This window comes from Acanthaster planci, linkage group LG02 (genome assembly GCF_054643075.1).
Source record: "Acanthaster planci isolate LZ-2023a linkage group LG02, COTS_SCS, whole genome shotgun sequence".
Classification (NCBI taxonomy): domain Eukaryota; kingdom Metazoa; phylum Echinodermata; class Asteroidea; order Valvatida; family Acanthasteridae; genus Acanthaster; species Acanthaster planci.
In genome coordinates, this window is record NC_141778.1 from 15,845,493 (window position 1) to 15,865,347 (window position 19,855).

At 41.4% G+C, this 19,855-nt stretch overlaps 1 protein-coding gene and 1 long non-coding RNA gene across 5 annotated transcripts in view; one reads left to right on the forward strand and one right to left on the reverse strand.

The window, feature by feature from the left end:
- LOC110973235 (uncharacterized) overlaps positions 1–12,733 on the reverse strand; it is a 146,985-nt gene extending 134,252 nt beyond the window's left edge. For 2 of the 3 annotated variants that reach the window (XR_015424458.1, XR_015424457.1), the window contains exons 1-2: positions 12,539–12,733; positions 11,443–11,555 (exon numbers count right to left, since the gene is read on the reverse strand). This is a non-coding gene — a long non-coding RNA (uncharacterized LOC110973235). The remainder of the gene's footprint in view (positions 1–11,442; positions 11,556–12,538) is intronic. The other variant, XR_015424456.1, reaches the window with a different exon arrangement.
- The window catches only part of intu (inturned planar cell polarity protein), a 29,342-nt gene that overhangs the window by 2,557 nt on the left and 6,930 nt on the right, over positions 1–19,855 (forward strand). The window contains exons 1-10 of one of the 2 annotated variants that reach the window (XM_022223802.2): positions 12,744–13,238; positions 13,795–14,387; positions 14,705–14,790; positions 15,526–15,723; positions 16,217–16,332; positions 16,818–16,985; positions 17,402–17,564; positions 18,022–18,075; positions 18,271–18,333; positions 19,034–19,252. In XM_022223802.2, the coding sequence (XP_022079494.2) occupies positions 13,015–13,238; positions 13,795–14,387; positions 14,705–14,790; positions 15,526–15,723; positions 16,217–16,332; positions 16,818–16,985; positions 17,402–17,564; positions 18,022–18,075; positions 18,271–18,333; positions 19,034–19,252 (1,884 nt within the window). In that variant the 5' untranslated portion in view covers positions 12,744–13,014. Of the gene's footprint in view, positions 1–12,743; positions 13,239–13,794; positions 14,388–14,704; positions 14,791–15,525; positions 15,724–16,216; positions 16,333–16,817; positions 16,986–17,401; positions 17,565–18,021; positions 18,076–18,270; positions 18,334–19,033; positions 19,253–19,855 lie in introns of those variants that run through there. The other variant, XM_022223803.2, reaches the window with a different exon arrangement.

Below are 19,855 nucleotides of genomic sequence, written 5' to 3' on the forward strand. Positions count from 1 at the left end.
ACTGTGATCATGAAGTCTTTAATCGTTTCCCGTGGCGTGATGAGGAAATTAACGTCCAGCATGTGACGTAAATTCATTGTATTGTAATTGAATCAAATTAAAGAGAAAGTGAAATTAAAACAGAAGTGAATTTGAAGGCGTTTTTTTAATGATGTTTATGAAACAGAACGTTTACGAACAGTGCATAAGCCTAATACTGTACATCAAATATGGGTCCATTGGGCCATGCCGAAATTTTTCTTATAGCATAGGTAAAGTTTACGTTTGGACTTTAATGTAATTGTAGTTGTGAATCATAAGCATACCTTTAGATTAACAGCAAATCCTACCCTATTCCTCTGCGACTGTATTTTAGAGCCGTAAAATCATGACTTAAGTCCAATAAACTCCTTATAACAACATCCCTTGCAATAGAGCTGATTGCATTCCCTCCAATTTATAGAGGTGTATATTTACATGCACATTGTTTGCCACAGTGGTAAAAGAAAACGCACAGAAACCCACATCAAATTCTAAATATTTACCCTCTCCAGCGACTCCCGCTCTTATAAAAATCTGCTCCTTGTCTGTATATTTACATTAGCACGATTGAAATATGGAGTCTAGTCCCCGCCTCTTGACAAATAGGTCGATTCCGCGAGCAAACGATGATATTTGTCCCCATTATTGCACGTTGTACATGTACATACGCATTTTTGCCAATGGGTGGCCGTTTTTCTGATGTCGTATTTTGATGTCGCAGCAGTCCAGATACCCCGACGGTGTTCGATCACACAGGTGAACATCTGGCTTCGGGAGAGGCCCACCCAGGAATCCACAGATCTTCTTGTCCCTCTCTATGCTACGACATTGTTTAGATACAGTGATTCAGTGGCCAAGCTATGTGTTTGAACTGCTGACATGAGAGCAAGGTCTTTTAACCACTACGAAGTTGGCAAGTTGGCCTCCCGTGGCTTTGCAAGCATGTTCTGAAATCGCGCGTCATTTTCTCGGCTTCAGCTCTGTTAATAGAACTTCTTCCAGAGAGAAATCTGACAGCTAAATTCTTACACTACGTGTATCGTTCTCTTACCGTCAGTTTCATTGTGTCAATCGCTTTCTGTATGCAATATTAGATTCACATCAAATACATACTGCTTGATGCGCCATGACGCTGAGGTTAAACACTTACATTTTACAATTGAATTTGTGTGACCCTTCGATATTTTCTCATGGTTCAACTTCGATTTTTTTTCTTGGCTCTCTCTTCTTCGCTGTATGCTTGGCTGCATGGTCTTGTTCATGGCCACCACAGTACAGGCGAATTCATCGACACATGTTCTCAGTACCAAACCACATCACACCTTTAGTCGCTGTAGGACGGGATTAAGTGGGCCCAGACAAACCATTCTCCCAGGTTTTCACCTCAAATAAATCAATATCACCTGAGGGCGTGTGAGGACTTTATTGCCCAATTTGAGAAGTGAACGGGGTTTAATTGGAAGGTTAACACCTTCCAAGCGTCTAGTGTGCTGTGGTCCCGGTTTAATGCACCCGGATAATACGGAGTAGGGGGAACTATGCACGGCATCCGGAGTGGCGGAGAATTCCTTGGGGAACATTTTCAGCGTCACGCGTGACTGCAATGAGGTGTCACTTAAAACTCAATTATGTTTCCAGCAGGTCTTGGCTGCAGAGGTTGTGAACTGATGACGAGAAAGTCATCTCAAGGACGATGGTTATCAAATTCATGCTTGATCAGATTCAAATCTGTGATTAGTGTGAATGCCACGTTGGATTTGTACTGTGGGCAAGAATTACTTCTTGCACGATGAGGTACAGGTTTTCCCCCTTTTTTCAAACCAAACCTGCGAAATATTGGTTATTTGGAGGACTACGTGAAGTTACTAAATCCCAGGACTAACACCGGAGTCACACAACATTACCAAGGAATATTTTCGATTATTCTGTGATTAATCCGATGAGAAAAATGCATCTAAAGCACTGTCGCCATTCTAATTTAACGGTGACACTGGCACGATATACCACTGATGTTTACACGCAACTGGATCGACTGGTGAAAGTAGCACGACAATGTGAAACGAATGAAATTCCAACATGCAGTACATGCAAGCAAAGTGGACTGTTTTTGCTGATGAATTCCATGCAGTGTGCCCAACTTATGCCGGAGCTTCATACCAAACAGCACACCCCTGCTATAAATCCCATAAAAGGTCTCGCCGTAATAAACCGTTGACCTGGCATTTTCCCCTCGCCTCAAGGGTATCCATTAAAAAAAGAGGGGTATTATATCCATTGGTACAGAAAAACACAACGAAATCCCTGGTTCACAGATAATGCGATTTGGTGGATTTATTGTTCAGTTTGTGCTGTGTGACAAGGCTGGCAGTTCGCTTGAGGTCAAGTTCGGTTTTCAAATTAACAGTACTTCAGTTGTGGTAGAAAAAAACAGCAAGATTAAGTGAAAACTGTGTATGAACGTGTACTGTGTATATGTGTTCATGCACATGCACATGTACAGTGAACCTGGTTTTGTAGCTGCGCTTCGAGCAGCTTTCTGGATTTTTAGCATTTTGTTAAATAAATGTCACATTGTACTGCTAGCACATTCGTAAGTATCCCAACGCTTTTTCTGTATTGGTTGATGAAGTTTAACACAACTACTTAATCCTCTGTGTTGGTTTCTTCAGTAAGTCCCGATATTAGCCTAAGTCGCGTTTCTATGACATCTCATTTTATGATACTGAGTGTATTTATTTATTTTGTAAGTACATGTATCTATGTAGTAATGTATGAAATTTATGTGATGCTTGCTTTTTCTTCGTCAAGTTTATGATTTTTCTCTCGCTTCAGGGATTATGTTTTTACAACTGCTGTTATTTATGGCATACAAATCACAATTTCACAAATTTCAACGTCAGCCCGGGTCTAGCATGGATCTGTGTGGTTGCTGCAAGCGCAGCAGGATCGCGCTTTCCTGTTGTCAGACGACAAATATTAGTATACATGGGGCCCGACGTGAGGTCCCACCCAGGCCAAAGCGATATCGCTTGTTGCTCGGGGAAATTGAATCAAATGAGCGCAATCAGAGTTCCCACTGACAATAATCCGAGTTGGCAAATTGCACTGGTCTGATGGAAATCACCTGCAGAAATTGCCTGGATACAATCGAGGTACACGCTGTATGTATTATAGACTGTGAGGGAGTATACACAAAAAAATGTAGGCTATTTATTAGCTGTAATTTAGCGTGACATTTGCCATTGTATCACTGATTGAATTCATTGATTTGACAGCCAGTCATGTACATAATAATTAATTACGTACATTACGGTAACAGAGATTTGCCAGTGCTGCATAATTACGACATTTACTTTAAATTATTTTGCAACATATAGGCCTACTCAAGAGAAATTCCTTGCCTCCTCGAACAAACATTTCTCGTCCAATTACCACGGGTATTACGGATTGTGTTTATATACAGTCATTTATTTTTAGTTCATGGGTTAAGCTCATGGTTGCGCAGCTGAAAGTGGTTCCACGCGTGGGCACGGGAATGCCGCTGCAGTCAGGCCATCGCGTGATGCTGATTTACGGCATGAGTACGTAGGCCTATGCTCATTGTGAATAACTCAGGGTGTTTTATTTACTGTGATGTCGCCTTAACAACTGCTGTGAGAACAATCCACGTGTATGAGTTTCTTTCCCATAATCAAAAAGATACTTTACTAACCAGCAGCGGGGGCGGATCCACCACATTTTGCTGGGGGTACATTTTTTTCGCCGGGGGGTACTATATTTGTCACCAGCATCGTTGTTTGGAGCCATTTAATGTTTAGTTGTCCTTAACTGAACATGCAAATAAGATCCTTAAAGGGTTTATACTTTTTAGGGAACTCGTAACCTCTAGACGTGGACTGCTAAATAAAAAATGGCAATGGGGGGAGGGATTCCACCCCACCCCCTCCTGCGCCTGAGCAGGCTGAACTTGTGACACGATACATGTTCACAAAAGTCCTTTTGAGTAATATTGCACGTTTGGTCATAAGTCACGTGTGAAGCGGAAAACTATTATCTCTGTTACCCAAACAGAACTTGAACTTCGTACGTGGGCCGAGGACACTTGCTATGGCGCGTGGAGCAACTGGTACATCTTCCAAGACAAGACTAATGGTCAAAGATGAAAGGTGACTGTGAGCTATGATTTTCAGGCGGCCTGGTTCTGACTGCGCCGTTGATTTATATCGCAAATTCAATCGGTGTTCGCACGAGGCTTAAATCGTTCCGAAAAGAGCGCTGCGTGGCCTTTGAAGCAGTCCGGGTGTTTATTTTCATGTTTGTCTGCGTGAACATTGTCGTTTTACCTCATGCTGTTCCCTATCTTCTGGGTCGTAAACAACTCCAGAACTGTCAGACGATCGTTGGCAATGTGGAAATTTGTTGCACGCTGTAAACAAAGGTCGGGGAATGGACAGGAATTCACACGCAATTGTTGCGATATTGAGCAGGTGCATGTGTCTTTACAGGTATGAAATGTAATCTCAAATCAATGTTAGAAATGAAACAAAATGGCTTTTCTTGGCTTACCACGATTCAAGTTTGTTAAGAATCTGTGGAGATTTAGAAGCCCTAGCTATTTGGTGAATCAATAAGGGTCCAAAAGGGGGCCATTTCCCACCACCAGATGACTAACAAAAGAGTTTTTTTCACTTTATTTCCTTTCCCTCCAAAAGCGTGTAAAAAGTCCCAAACTTAAGCTCACCTCTCCTAGATAGGCCATGAAAGCTTACATTAAAAAATTTTGAATTTTTTTGCCCATCCCCTCCCTTCAAAAATTTGGTTCTGGACCACCCTTGGTTGAAGGTCAGGTACATGAACTTCCCTTATTGCGCGCGGCCGATGTCAAAGAAGATACAGACATGTGATTGGCTCTCCATCTGCCATTCTTGCGCATACTTGATTTACGGCAAAACAAAGCAAACTTCAAGGATACTTCGTTCTTGGAACGATTATTAATTTAAAATAGGACTACCCCTCAGGTTGTTAAGAACATCAAGTCACTAGCACGTATTAGAGTCTTGTAGGTCACCTTGCTGCGGACTGTGCGCACAGCTGGGAGCCAGGATCCTATATGGCCGCCGGAGATACACCCGCCTGTGGTTGTATTTTTTGATTAGAGATCCAATTTAACTGCCAAATTGTTTAATTTGGCGAAACTTGCTGTATGCTTGAACAGGCGGGAAAATAAATTGTTTTCCCCAATCAAAACAATCACCGAAGGCCACGATTTTGTATATATTTCTGCAAGGCACGTCTTGAGGTTACTTTGCTTTGATCAGATGGAATCGGATCAGCAAAACCAAGAAGGGTTGTGAGCCAGAGGAAGCCCCTGGAAAGTGGAAAGGCATGGGGCTGATCTACGGTGGATTGAAAAAAAAATGGGTGAACCCACTCCGTTCCATTTTGTAACTTTTGCCATGATACTCAGATCGGTCAACTTGAGAAATAAGTTCCTTGGTTATGTAAACCGGATAAGGTTTGTGAGCTGAGCCTTGTGTGGTGGCCAATAAATCGACTGAGAGAAATATAAGTAATTGATGCGTTCACGTGATGCTACGTCTCAAATCCCTGTACGCATTTTCTGTTCGGAGCCCCCCAAAAAGTATTTTGACAACCAGTTCGCAAGAAAAATCACCTGCTATCTGTCATAATTGCCCTACGGGGTGAGTCCCCTGTGGTCACCTCCTCTCTTGCCCTGTACTTATAGCGGAGTTCAACCCCGCCATCGTTAGGAGAGCACGCGGCGCGTCTACGAGCCGCCAACGCCGCACGTCTCCGGGCCGATTAAACGGTGGTTTCAAACTTGGTATTTTCAGGGAGAGGGCATTTTACGATGGAAACAAGCACTGTCAATGGGTTTTCTGAGTCAACTGGTGCGTCATAAAACACAGATATTAATCCCAAACGGGGTCGCCATAAAACAATGATATCACTCCTTGGGGAAACTGTCGCCTGCCGGGGGTGATCTAGACGGCAGCCGTATTTCATTCTTCGAGTTCACGTGTAATACTTTCCGGTCTCATATTGCCAAGGGATGCTACCCTTTATAGCTATACCCGCGAAAGTCCTACAGGTTCTTGGTAACCGATCGACCGATGATTTGCTCACTGACTGGTTTAAGAGGCAGAAGCAAGAAGTCAAGCAACATGCCGCACATGCAATCACTACACTTTGGAGAATAGTCAGTTTGGGAAATATTCAGGAATGCACGAAGAAAATATGACATCGAATTCTAACGTCCTCCTCGCACACATTCTCGAGTAAATTGGAGAGGATACGATTGCTATTTTGCAAACAGATATTATGACTATAATACGTGCAAAGTTATCTCTGCAGATAGCTCTATCCGATGCCGCTGGTGAGGGCATGGATTTTATCAGTTCTGTCAGAACCCCATACACCGCACCCGGACAATATGAAAGTACGCGTCCTTCAGCATGCTAGGCAATTAACTGTTACTTTCGTACCTAATAATATGACCGTCTTCTATATTTTCTCTTGTAAGGTTTCAACTAGGGGAAAAATAATCGAAATTACTTTAGAGCCAAGTATACTGTATTATCAGATTTTTATGTATTACCAATGGAGAGAGATGTTAACTTTCAGCACTAGTTTGTAACACCAGAGATATTGCAACAGTTGATATTGGTGTAACATTGACCCCTCTGTGCCCGAGAAAGAAAGAACACGCTGAAATCTAAAGCATATTTTATGGGTTTCGTTGTGCGTCTGCGTCGTGCCAAGCATGACAAAAGAACACAGTTCCTGAAATCCAATCTGCATCTTTAGAAATTAAAAAAAAAATCAAGAACATTTTTTTGGCCCACGCGTCACTTTTCCTCCTTTTTCCTTTTGTGGTCTTGAATGCTTTGATCCTTTAATAGCTCCATACTTTTATCCACATTTGCCGGAGGCATTGCATTGTCGCTCCGCGGAATCGATTGTGTTGTCATATCGAGAGAGTATCCGAGTATCCAGGGTTCAGACTAGCTTTAAGTGGATTACAACTTGTATGGGCCTATTGACTGGTACTGAACTTGTAACACCAAATACATGTACAACGAGCAGGAAGGAAATGGCAACGGAACATTTTTATCACTGGCTCAATGCATTTGCTGCAACAGTATTGTGGGCACGTGTTTTTCCATTCTCTCAGAGGCCAGCTGTCGGAAAGTTTCTTGATAACATATTGTAGAATAGATTTCTGGGATTCTCAGTTACACTTCTCAGCAGTCATCAGGCTCGACAAAGGCTATAACAGGTTGGCAGCCGAAATAATAGGTTGTGCATTTTTTTTGCGTACACCAACACAATGACACAGAATTTCATGCAGAAATCGTTAATTGATGATACGAAATAAAGCTTCCATCAATGATTGACCTGTAAATGAAGCCGACATATGCTGGTCCGCCACCATCGCCACTCAAAGGCTACAAATAACCCTTCCCATCCCTGACAGTACAAAAGATCTTATTTTACGCAAACTTGTAATTTTGCTTAGCAGCCTTATTAACTGAGCCGAAGTAAGCCACGATATCTCACAAGTTAAACTACTCATATGACGTCACTCGATTCAGTAAAAGCACAGACTTAAAGTGTTTTTACCAATCTGCACTTTATCGTAGATTCGGAAAGAATCTAGAGTCATAAAGTATACATTATATTTACAAATCTACAAGTATTGCAAACATTCCCAGCAAAGGAGTTATTGCACGAACGTGTTACGTTGATAGGCAAAGGCCTATAATAATACCTCTCTCAGAAACTGCTTTTGCAACGTAAATTCGCTGAAATTCGGCCGCAAAATTAAGAATTATCTACAATTGCTTTTCAAAATTTTGATAAATTCATAATTTTTCACATAAACTGTTCCCTGTTCATTTTTATCTTTCAATTTGACCGTCTCCCATTTTGTAACTTTTCAAAGGCGATTTTAACCTTTATTTAAAGTCAAATGATATTAGGATTTCCATTTTTATTTTATTCGTGGTTCTCCTTCCTTTAGTTTATTATTGTTTCGTTTACATGTATCATTCCTACAGTGTTGTAATACACGTCGGACAGGGCAAAAATCCAAAATTAATTAACATCTCCCCGGCACAAATCCATCCTTTGAAATAATTCCTGTTTTTGTTATATTTATTTTCTACTTTATTAGCTTTATATCTTGCCATTGCTTTAAATTTGTATTTTGAAAGTTAGCTTTGTAACTATATTTTCACTGAATATCACTTTTTTCTTTCCAATTTGGCTCATTTCACATTTTCTCTGTCGATATTTTTGAAGGTTCAGTAATTTTAAAGACCACTGACTTTAATTTCCATTACAAATTCGTGATTAATTGAATTAATCGAATTGACTGTAAGAAACTTACCGATTAATTCTTCTCATGTGGAATCCCATGTTACACATCTGTTCCACACGAAACAACACATGCATGTTGTACGGTAGGTGAGCAATTCTATGTATATCCATATCACAAATTGCCAGGTTCAATGATCATCATTCGAGTGGTCGATGAAACGTTCCAAATCAAGTTGCTTGCTCTCCAAATTCCAGGTAATTTGCCTAGCAATCCTTAATCCCGTGTACAATCCAATCGGCAACATGAAATAATTGCATTAGTTTAGAACTGTAACACAGGCATGACCCCTTTGGATTTAAGAGGCAACGGAGACTGTGTGTCTGATCAACCAGTGTTGACTGCATGTAGATGACTCTGAATGTTTCCTACGATGAAACCTTGCCGAAGTCGGGCGAAGGGTTAACAGTATGACCCACACAAGCCACAAGACGCACAATTAACTTAAGACCAGGAGTAAAGTTTTGCGTACTGGTAGCAAGCCAACACTGGACAACAGAATTAATCCCATAGCTCAAAGCATTATGCTAGGAGGAATCTATACTATTTGTTCCCTGTTTTCAGGACAGTTGTTGTGGGAGGGAGGTAATTTAAGTCAGAGAATAGATCTGTATGTAGATTCACCACAAGTATACAGCTCGCCCATTCTTTGCATGAATCGATAGACCAACCTCGTCATTCTCTAGGACAGAAATGTGACCTGTCACGACAAAATGAGAGTGAAGTCGCATCCCGCTCTTTCTTATTTTGAGGGTTCAGAGTCATATTGAAATGGAGGTCAATTTTTGTGTTTTTTAATATTTGGAAAGAATAACCTGTCTCCTATTTAATTCCAAATATTTTGCAGAATCGCATATTTAAAAGGTAATTTTCTCAGCAAGTTTGACAATGTCACCTTATCCTTTTACCTAAAGTGTTCCATGTACATGCGATTGGAAAGCTCTCTTTCTGATAAATTCGAAAATACCAATATCTCAGTTTTTGAAAATTCGGATTTTCAGCTCATTTTGTGGTAATAGGTCATAAATGGGCTCGCTGCACAGCACATAAAAGACAGCAAATTAGAGTAACAGGTGTGTTTTGTCCTCGATAAGTTTACATGCAAGGTACGGTCTAGATATTGTACATAAGATACTGTTTTGTAAAGTACCAAAGATTTTCACATCAAGCCAGACAAACAAACTGGGTGTGAGATCACGGCAGCCGCTCTTTCTTGTAGACTACCCCCCCCCCAAATACACACTCTCATTTATTAAGCTACCTCTCGCAAACAGCTTAAAATGTGTCATTTTCAAGCTGTCACACTAGGCTCTAAAATAATCCTCAACCATTTGAACAGCCTAAGAATAGACCAAGAAAATGAGTAAAAATCCCACAGGGCTCCAAAACTGTAAATTTAGCATATATTTACCAATTTTCATTATTTGCCTTCTTTCTATCATAACACACAATAACTTAAAATTTTTGGTTAATTATTTTTTTTTTTTTTGTAAAATGATCTTACATGTATTTCATTTCGGGGTTAAAAAGCAATACAGGCAGGTGTACATGCATAAAAAATGTTATTTCAACCTCCCTTCAGTTTAAGTTCAATATCAATTTATATTGTAGTGTCTCGAATCTAGTGTCCTAATATTAATGCCCTAAGTCTTGCCTCAAAATAAAATGAAATGCCACTGTTAACGCGACAGACCAGAAAGCCGGAGTAAAGTTTTGGCGCCTCTATGTTACAGAGCAGCAGAGGGCGCTGTGCAGTATCACGTCCATAACCCAAACTTTTGACAGCTAAAACATATCATTGTAAGCCTTAACAAAAATTAGCTACAAGATTGCTCCATTAAAGCAAGGAAAACGCGAACTTTCAAACTGCATTTCCTTGCTTTTATGTAGGCATGTTTACTTTCGTGAGAATAAATGTAACGTTAGGCCTTATGTACGGCCGAGGTTGACTCCTTGACCGTACTACGTTACGGAGGGAGTCCACTGTATAAATGGTGCAAAATCGGGCGAAAAAATTGTAACTAAACTTTGCAACACTTCTACCTTTTCCAAGGAGGCAATTTCACGTCTGTCACTCCTAAGCGTCCTTATCTCCACATGTGATGGATTAAGAAATTTGACACATCACCACCAAAGACAAATACGGGAAAATAAAGTCGGACGTAACTTTAATTCTTGCCATTGTTGTGGACTGTTTTCAGCCGTGAGGCAGTGCAGTTCGTATAGTGTGCGCGCGCAACTATTCGGCGTACGAGATTCCGAGCCGCGTACACGCACATCGAAACTACATGTTCTGACTGGAACCAGCGAAACTGAAGTCTAAACGAATCTACCGGTTTCGAAAACGCTCACCGCACAACGACACGGTGGTTCTCAGCCACGAGTACCATTGATCTCCATGCCGAGTACACACACAACATCGGGCAGGAGGGCGAGGCTGTGGCGCACGTTGGTGACAGTTATGGTTACATGGTTACCTGCACGCAAGCTGAGTCTACCACGGCCAGTACGGGGAAGTTAAAATTCGCGACTTGTACAAATCCTGGCCATTTTTGAGCATGGATTATGTGTTAACAGGTGGACTTAAAATAGACGGACAAAACGTGTCCACAAAACTCGATAGAAGTTAAGGGACCCGGCAGTTCCGTGTCGAGGGGAGAGGGTATTATCCGGCAAGGCTTTGGCACATTTCTGTAGCTAGCAATTTACCAATATCTGTTGATTTGTTCCATTTAAAACGTTATACCGCTAGCGCTGGCTAGATAAATTTTCAAAATAAACTAGACTGATATGAAAGTGCAAAACGGCGATTGACTATCTCTTGGGCCTCAATTTAAAAACGAAAAATCGCCTAATTTGAGGTTTAAAAACTTCGACACAGCCTAGCTATCTGTCCATTGCTCTAAAATCCAACTCATCACTGCCAATTACCAATTCAGTCTGCTTATTGTATGTTCAGTTTACGAATAAAAAAGGAAAGGCTGATCAACAGCACGATTTGTGCGGTGATCACTACTTACCGCATTTGCGCGCGCCAGTACTGCCTCTTCATACTGTGTTCCCAATCAGTGTAGCATCGCTCTTGCCTGTTCATCACGATCATCATGCCCGCAATGCAATCCTCTTTTTATTCCTGAATTATCAAGATAAGTTACTGTTTCATTTTAATAAAAATTGGATCTCTACAATATTGTGTATTTCTACATCTTTAATCAATAAAACTCTACGAACAAATTAAACATGTTAAACAATTTAAAGAGAGATCGTTGATGAACTTCTTGCAGTACAACTACAAGAACCCTGCACATACAAAGCCTTCTACGCTAACCGAGGTTATTCTTATAAAATAGCAGCTTGTGTCGCAAATTTATGTTTATAAACCGAAATTTAAAGAAGAGCAAAATATGAACATTTTAGGGGTAACCGATAGGGGGTTAATTGGTCAGTCTTAAGCCCCCGATCCGGCAAAAACGGAACTGTATTTTTTATATCGGCTCGACGGCAGGCGAGTTAAAGCCAGGTACCAGTCACGGCCTCCGTTTAGCAGGCGAGCAACAGACCTTCACTGGAAAGCGCGCACGCGTAGTGCGTGCACGCAGCTAGCTCGGATTGCTGTACTGTACATGTCCGTCCGTGCGTGCACTTTACAACTGGCCTCTAGAACAGATGAATTATGTCTACAAAAGTAACGTTGTCTCTCACTTATTTTCCTCGATTTTGCAGTCCATGGTTAGTTTTGAAATTCCTAAACCCCCAGACGGATAGATAAGGCCTCGAAGAACTTGTAAACGTGAAAAATTAGTTTCTTTAACAAGATAAACCAAGAACAAATTAGAACCAAATTTGTGGTCATTTTGTACACAACTTAAATACCCTGGACGTCAGTCGTCATGAAATGAAGACAACGTCCAATCTAGCCTAGGCCTTATGTAGGCTTATTATGGGCGTATTTAAAATGAAAATGCTTCCTCTGAGCAGAGTGTCAGCGAAAACCAAATCAAAAGTATGAAAAATGAGACAAACAGACGAATTTTCAGCTGCATTTCCCCCTTTCCTCCAAATAAAATCTTCAAGTCAGATCTGTGTTCTTGTGGACAGGAAAACATGAAAACTCACCTGGCGTTATGCAACGCGACGACACTGGTACGGCGCGGCGAACTTTTGCAAAATTGTAGAGCGCCCTCTACAAGATGCGCTAGACTGGTTTACTTTCTCTGTATTGGTAGGTCGTTTAATGTAGGACAGGAACCAGTCTTGAATGTGCCGACAGTTCTTAGAATAATGCAATTTCGTGTAGTTCGAGTAAAAAGAATTTCATCATTTTGGAAAAGATTCTAACAAGAATTACCACGAGATGACAGTATGACAAGTAAATTATATGTCAAGTGGGAAGGTACAAGTCTTGCATTCTGCTGCAAAAGCGTAAGGCTGACAGTGTTGTGTTCGAATGGACTACGCGTTCGAAATCGTAATTCGGCAGCACCAACGAGAGACCCGGATGTAAACAACATGGCGGCTGATCGTCGGAGTAAGAACATCGTTTTCACTTCGGACTTCAAAAAAATGTCGCCTCATTAAAGGAGATCTATAGAATGGCAACACGTCAGAGGAATCGGGGCATTCCGAAGAGTAGTTCTGAACCAGATGGCGTGTCTGGAAGTCGGGAAACACCTCGAATTGTTATCGAGGGCGAAGATTTCACTGGGCCTTCCTCGGCCGATTGTCGACGTGACAGGCCGTCGGCCCCTGCGCGCCAAGTAACTTCGGATAGGGGGTTTGATTCTGATTCATGGTCGTACAGTGGCAGTGGCAGCGAGTAAGATTGCTAATGCTTAACTGGGCGTATCCATTCACCATCCACACACAGTGACATGATGATTTTGTAGAAATCAGCGGTTACTTTCAGCTTGCTGTCATGATCTGGTCATAAGGTCCAGGCCCTACATCATATCATAGTACATGGCCCTAGGCCTACAAACATGACAAAGTAGGCAACAAGCTGTTAAATAATGCCATTAATGGGATGAGTCCAAGGACTAGGCAGTAGACCTACTGCTGTGTGACAAGATCATGAGTAGCTAGCTGTGTAACATGTAAATATAAAAGAGAGCCTAATGTTTACAATGTTAAATGAGAAATCCAGCAATATATTCAAGTCTTAAAGCCATGTAAACACAGTACCAACACAACTGATTCATTTATCATGTTATTGTTAGCATGGTTAATTGGTAAAACTAAGTAAAACTGAATGCAAAAGAATACCAAATTCCACTTTAAAAAATCCATTAACAGACGTAGGCCTATGTTTTGCAAATGGGACCTATCTAGGTCCCTAATGGCTAATAAATCTATTATTCTCCCCCTCTTCATAGTGGTTTGGAGCCAGCCTGGGCTGGCTCTGTACAACCTTCTGGGGAACTGTTCTACCTTGAGCCAGGGAATGATCTCCACCTTGCAGACACCCTCTTGACCTCCCAGGCAGCCCACCAGCAGGCACAGGCAGACAAATCATCACAAGTTGCTGCCAAGAAAAAGAAGAACCTAGCGGCTCTGCAGAAAATCATGCGCCGCAAGAAGGGCTCCAATCTCGTGAACGTTAACAACAGCGCTGACCCATCCACTAACCCCAAGCAGCGGATTACGGGTGGTAAGAAATCCCCGCACAGGACATCAGTGCAGCGCGGCACAAAGCCCGATCGCACCGTTGAGGTGACCCTCAAGGTCGAGGCCAAACAGACCCTTCTGAATACTCAGGTTGACCGGCTTGAGTCGTGGCTCGGCATTGTTCATGCTTTCGACAAGAAGGCAAACGTTCAGAATGGGGCTTCCCGAAACGGTCATGCTCACAGTGCTGGTGAAGAGAAGCACAATGGAAGACACGCACCAACTTCAAGTGAGACAAGGGTCTTTGTAAGGGGATTGATACCATCAGGATCTGCCATGAAATCTGGAGAAATTGAGCTGGGTGAGCAACTTCTGTACCAAAAGGTTTTGTGCCTATGTTTTAATTTACTTAGTGTGGCACATTTTCCTTGGGAAGTTGATTCATATGTTAAACTCTGGTGTAATCAGAATAAAGACTGTCCACAAACTTGGACTTCAAAAACAATTCAAGTGCAGTTATGTCTGTTAATGTGCAGACCTTTAGAGGAGTAGCATTTAAACAGTAACAGCAGAGTTTGGATTCAGCGACAGCTCTGCCTGAATGTACATTGAGGACCAGTGCTAGTTCAGTAGTAACGGCAGATCTTTTTTCTTTTCTTCCTCTTTTGTGTTGCACAGGTGACATTGTTGTCAGTGTCAACAGCATCCCTGTGTTTGCAGAAACCGTTAACTCAGTCCTGGCATCCATGAACAGTGCCTCAGTGGTAGGTCACTCTTGCATCTTCCCATGCCACGTCAAAGTTGAAAAGTTTGGAAACAAGTTGCAATAGATTACCTTGTTCTATTTCGTTTAGTGGTTGAAAGATTTTGACGTACATGTGGATCTTGTGGGTTCTTTTTGTGTGAAGAACAGTTTATGTATTTTTGCTATTTGTTGGAGAATATGAATGCTTACGTTTCTGGATCATTCAAAAATCCATCAGGAAATGTGACATTTTGCAGAACTCAGAGGAAAGCCTGTGTAGTACATGTGGCTTTATGTGTGAGTATAAAGATGTGGAAGAACAGAGGACGTACTGAGGTATTCCCGCAAAGAGGTGGAGTTTGTAGGATTAAGACATTTCTTTGCATAACATAGAAGCAAACAGTTGTTGGGAGTATGTTGTAGATCTGAGAATGACCCCTCCCAAGAAAACAGGTACCGGTTATGCATACACATGCTGACATTTCTGGACCTAAATGTGTTCAGTGCATAAAAATCTGTACATCTGACCAACAGAGACCACAGACTATTTGTCAACCAATCAATTTTCCCTGGTAACCTATGTTCAAAATGTAAGTGAATTACCATGCAACATTATCCAGTGGCGCTTGTATGCAGTTTTGTTATGTACAAGATTAATGAAGAATGAAGACAACCCGAGCTCAAGAGGTGGACTTCTAACACTATTCAAACAGACTTGCGTGTTTTTATCTCGTGGATATTTCCTTGTTCATAGTTCAAACTACAACTCCAGAGAGGGAGCCTGGGCTCATGGGAGAAGTACATCATGCCACCCCAACGGCCAGCCCTCAACGGCTCACTGGTGAAGCTGATCAGTGGGGAGAGGTTAAAGGAGGTGGAAGACCCACTGAGAGACGTGTGTCACATCATCAGCTACCTGACCCTTGGCAGGGAAGAGGACGAGGAGGGAAAGGTAAGAGTCAGGAGGGCCCAATTACATGGACCTAAACAAAAATTGCTTAGCAGATTCTGAGCTCAGTAGAAATGAGCTGAGAACCAGTCTCAAGTCATACACTTTGCTTGGCAATTTGGTCGGGAACCTGTTTTTGCTAAGGAGTTTCTGTGCTGAGCTCCTCTGTGAAATTAGGCTCAGGTTATTTTTGACCTTCAAGCTGGGGTGTGTTCACTCCACCACCCTCCAAAAGTTAGCCATGCAAAGGCTAATTTGTTGAAACTTGGCCTTTATTTAAACTTCCATTCTGAGAGCGTCAGTTGAGTTGTATTTGTAGGGCTTGGCATTATGTGAGTGTTACCTTAAATCTTGGTGATCCAGTCTCCCTGAAAATTTACCTGGGTATCAAAAGGATTATGTGGGATCCAGTCACATATAAACTAAATCCAATCTGAGATCTCGGCTTTTGTTTCTCGGTCAATCAATCTCAATCAACAATCCGTGTTTTGTGTAGGATATACTGTACGAGTTCCCAGTGACTAGAGCCTCCAGGAAGCTGAGTGATATCCGGGGGTTGTTCATCACACTGAGTGACATGCTGCAGAATATCACAGACAGTGCCATCACCAGGTAAGACATGCACAAGACTTGGGACTATTGTACACAAAGTGATGTTAATTAGGCCATTTTTAAGTCATTTGTAGAATGGCTGAATTTCATGAAGAACACAAATGAATCTGCAGTTAATGACAGAGTGACCCTGCAACTTCGTTTTATAGTGGCAACTTTTATTATAATGGTAGGGCATGTATTCTTCAGAAAGTTTCTAAATTTGAAGATAGTTTGTGACAGTTTGTTGAATATATTAAACTTTGTTCATTCAGATTGACCCTGTTCTTTTTTCCAGTTTTGCTAGAATTGTTCTCAATTTTCAGAAAACAAATAATGGGTAAACAATTTTGCTCATAAAAAAACCTGTAAAGAATCTTCTTGGCTTTAATAAAAATGCAGTTTGGGGTACTGCATTTTTCCCTGGTTTTGGAATTCATATGCGTCCTTTTTTCCTCATTTATCTTTCCATAATCATTTTGTTCTCATTATGTCTCTGTCTGCAGTACCTCCCTCGTTATCTCAGGGGAATTGGTGCACATTGCCTATCAGAAAGCAGGCACTGAGGTCCTGGTGATGGCGGTACCAGCCAGCAGGGTGCCGATGTTCCTTCTGGACTGCATCATTAAAGATGTCGTCCGCCTTCTGTGCTTTCTTTTCAAGAACCTTGACAGGTGAGGATGTACTCTCCGACTGCTTACATGGTCAGGAATGATTTGAGATCTTCGCCCTGTTTCTCTGGCAGGCCCAAACACTTGACATTAAAAAAATGCACCCTCTAGGGATAAAGTGTGGTGACAATCTGTGAAGAGTTAGTTTTCATGTGATGGGTATTTATGATAGAAATGGGACTGAATTTCATGAAGATTAGTGTACAAGTTGCCTCCTGCACACTAACTGAAGGTGCATTGATGTATTTACAAGCTGTTTAGAGGTTGTATTTTCTTCTAATTAGGCTAAACAGTTCTTGATTTGATTTAGCAAGTTCAAAAAGATATTTTTGCCACTGACCTTTAGAGAGCTTCATACAAAATGCAAAGAAGTGTCACAGATATCTCACACTAGTGCCATTCTGTGTATGCAACCACAGTGCTTTCCAGGATTCCAACTATCCCAGGCTGAACCATCTCTTCAGCCTGCTCTTCCAGCGTCTCCTCCTGAAGGAAAACCAGCAGAGCCAAATAACCAACAGCAATACTTTCCTGGAGGGTCTTCCCGGGGCAAGGTGGCTTGACTTGCCCGAAGAGGTCAAGGTTCGTATGATGGGGGTCATGGTGCAGTCTCAGTGCGGTGCTGTGATCTTGTCTTCAAGAAGAAGCACTCTGAAGGAATTTCTTTGCATATCTAAAGAGCATTTCAAACACACAGACATCGAGGAATTCAGGGACTCCCACAGAGCTGGATAACCAAGCTGTATAAAAAACACTGTTAATGAAGTTTTATGTTAAGCCAATCAGGCAGAGTGTGGAATGTGTTATTTCAAATCATGGCTGAGAAACTTGAAAATACTCATCTCTGAAACCCACCAGTCAGGCAAAGTTAGTTTTGCTAGAAGTTGGCCAGAATCAAGCAGGTTGAATTTCCTCCCTCAACTTTGAACTAAGACAGCACTCACCTACATGTGGCCCTTGACTTCAGTCTTCTGTCGGTCATTTTGTCGGGGTTCATGTTCCTTAATCAAATCGCGTCTGTTTTTCCTTTCAATATCAGATCAATATTGACAGTAGCCTGAGTGAATTAGAAGCAGCTGATTTTGCAGACATGGTAAGTTTCTGACAGGTGGCAATAAACAAAATGGTTCCTTGCAGTTTTCAAAAATGAAGTTATTGCTGACTAATTTCATTCAGGAAAACAATAAATGGATTCATTGCTTTGATTGTACGTTTGTACTATTCATTCTTCAAAGCCAAGTGATCAATAAATGTCGTCAGCTAAATCATGATTTTTTTTTTGCCACAGTCCGATGATCATTACGATGACAGAAGACCGTATGTTCTTCTTGGGTCGTGTTTCTTCTACAAAGTAAGTGGTGCTGAAGTCCAAGGTCTATGAGCCACCCATTCTTTCCTCCTGGCAGATGGTTTTTGTTAACAATTGTGAGAAACACCTAATATTTTCATTCAGTAGTTAACCATTGTGAGAAAGACCTGACATTCAATAGTTTGTGCTCTTTCAGTGCAATTTAACTCGTAGTATATGAAATTCTGGCCACTGTCTACATGAATACATACTCATTTTCATCCCATGTAATGATTAATCTGTAGAGTGTCTACGAATTGCTTTTTTTGGTGGGGGGGGACCTGGTAACCATTACAAGAAAACATCACCAGTATGACTTTATGACAGTAATATTCTGATCATGATCATAAAAGCCTACTATAATTATGCCCTCTGAGAAAAAAAATTGGGATAGTGTTGTCTCATAAAACTGGATCTGACTTATTCTGTGGTGTTCTGGCCTTGGTACCTAGTTGAACATTTTTGCTCGCTATTGACTCAGTTTAATGATTTTTTTTTGTCTGTCAAAGGATATTAAGAAAAGCTTTTGCCTCATGCTGTGTATAAATGTCCTTAACCTAATGTTTCACTCAATTTCATCGCAGATAAAGTTGATTAATTTAATATGATTAATCGTTGAATATAGTACCATGATTGACAATCATAAAACAACACTGGACTGAACATAGTTTCAAAATTAATAGATTGTACATTTCTTCCTCAGGGATATGTGACTGCCAGCCACTTGCCCTTGGGTGACCTGTGCGACGTAACTATCTACTGTCGCAATTATAGCTTGATGGTGTTGAGCTCCCAGCAGCCTGTGGGTCAGCTGGTCATCTGGAGGGAGGTATACCCGACTCGACGAGGCGAGGGGTCAGAGCCCACCGTGCAAGGGTACACGGAGCCCCAGGGAAGGTGGTTCCTTTTGATTATTGGCCAGGTAAATCCAGTCACTGGGTTCTGAGAATTGGCGTCCATTTTTGACATATGTGACCATTGGCATTAGAAATGAAAAAAATTGTGGTGTTTGTTTCGATATACTGATATGATATCCTAATGTGAAAAATGGACATTATGTGGTTAAAAGATGTCGGGAGTTCCGATTTGTATAGGATTCTTTTCAATGCCTCTATGTCTCTGGTAGTGGCTTCTGCAGCTTGCTACTCTTTTGGCGGGCTGGGTCACATTTGATTGCATTTGCAGAGATTGTAAAGTCAAGTTTGTCTCCAATCTTTACAAGTTTGAAAATCAGGCCAGCAGGGACTGAAAACCCAACCCAATCAGCTTGGATGTGTCCGTTAATACACATGTATACAAACGAGGATGACTTACTCTACAGTAAAAGAGACAAAAAAGGATGCTATCCCTATTGCCAAAAGACAGGTGCAGTGTTCTTTTTCAGTGCGTTCACCAGTAAGGTGAAACACTGTGCAGTTTTTTACACAGTGAATGGTTGCGTATTTGTGAACTTGGAAATCTTAGCGCGCAGTTAGTAGTTGTTGGTATCTAGAGATGCTTTCAACTTGTGTCTAATGCTTAATTC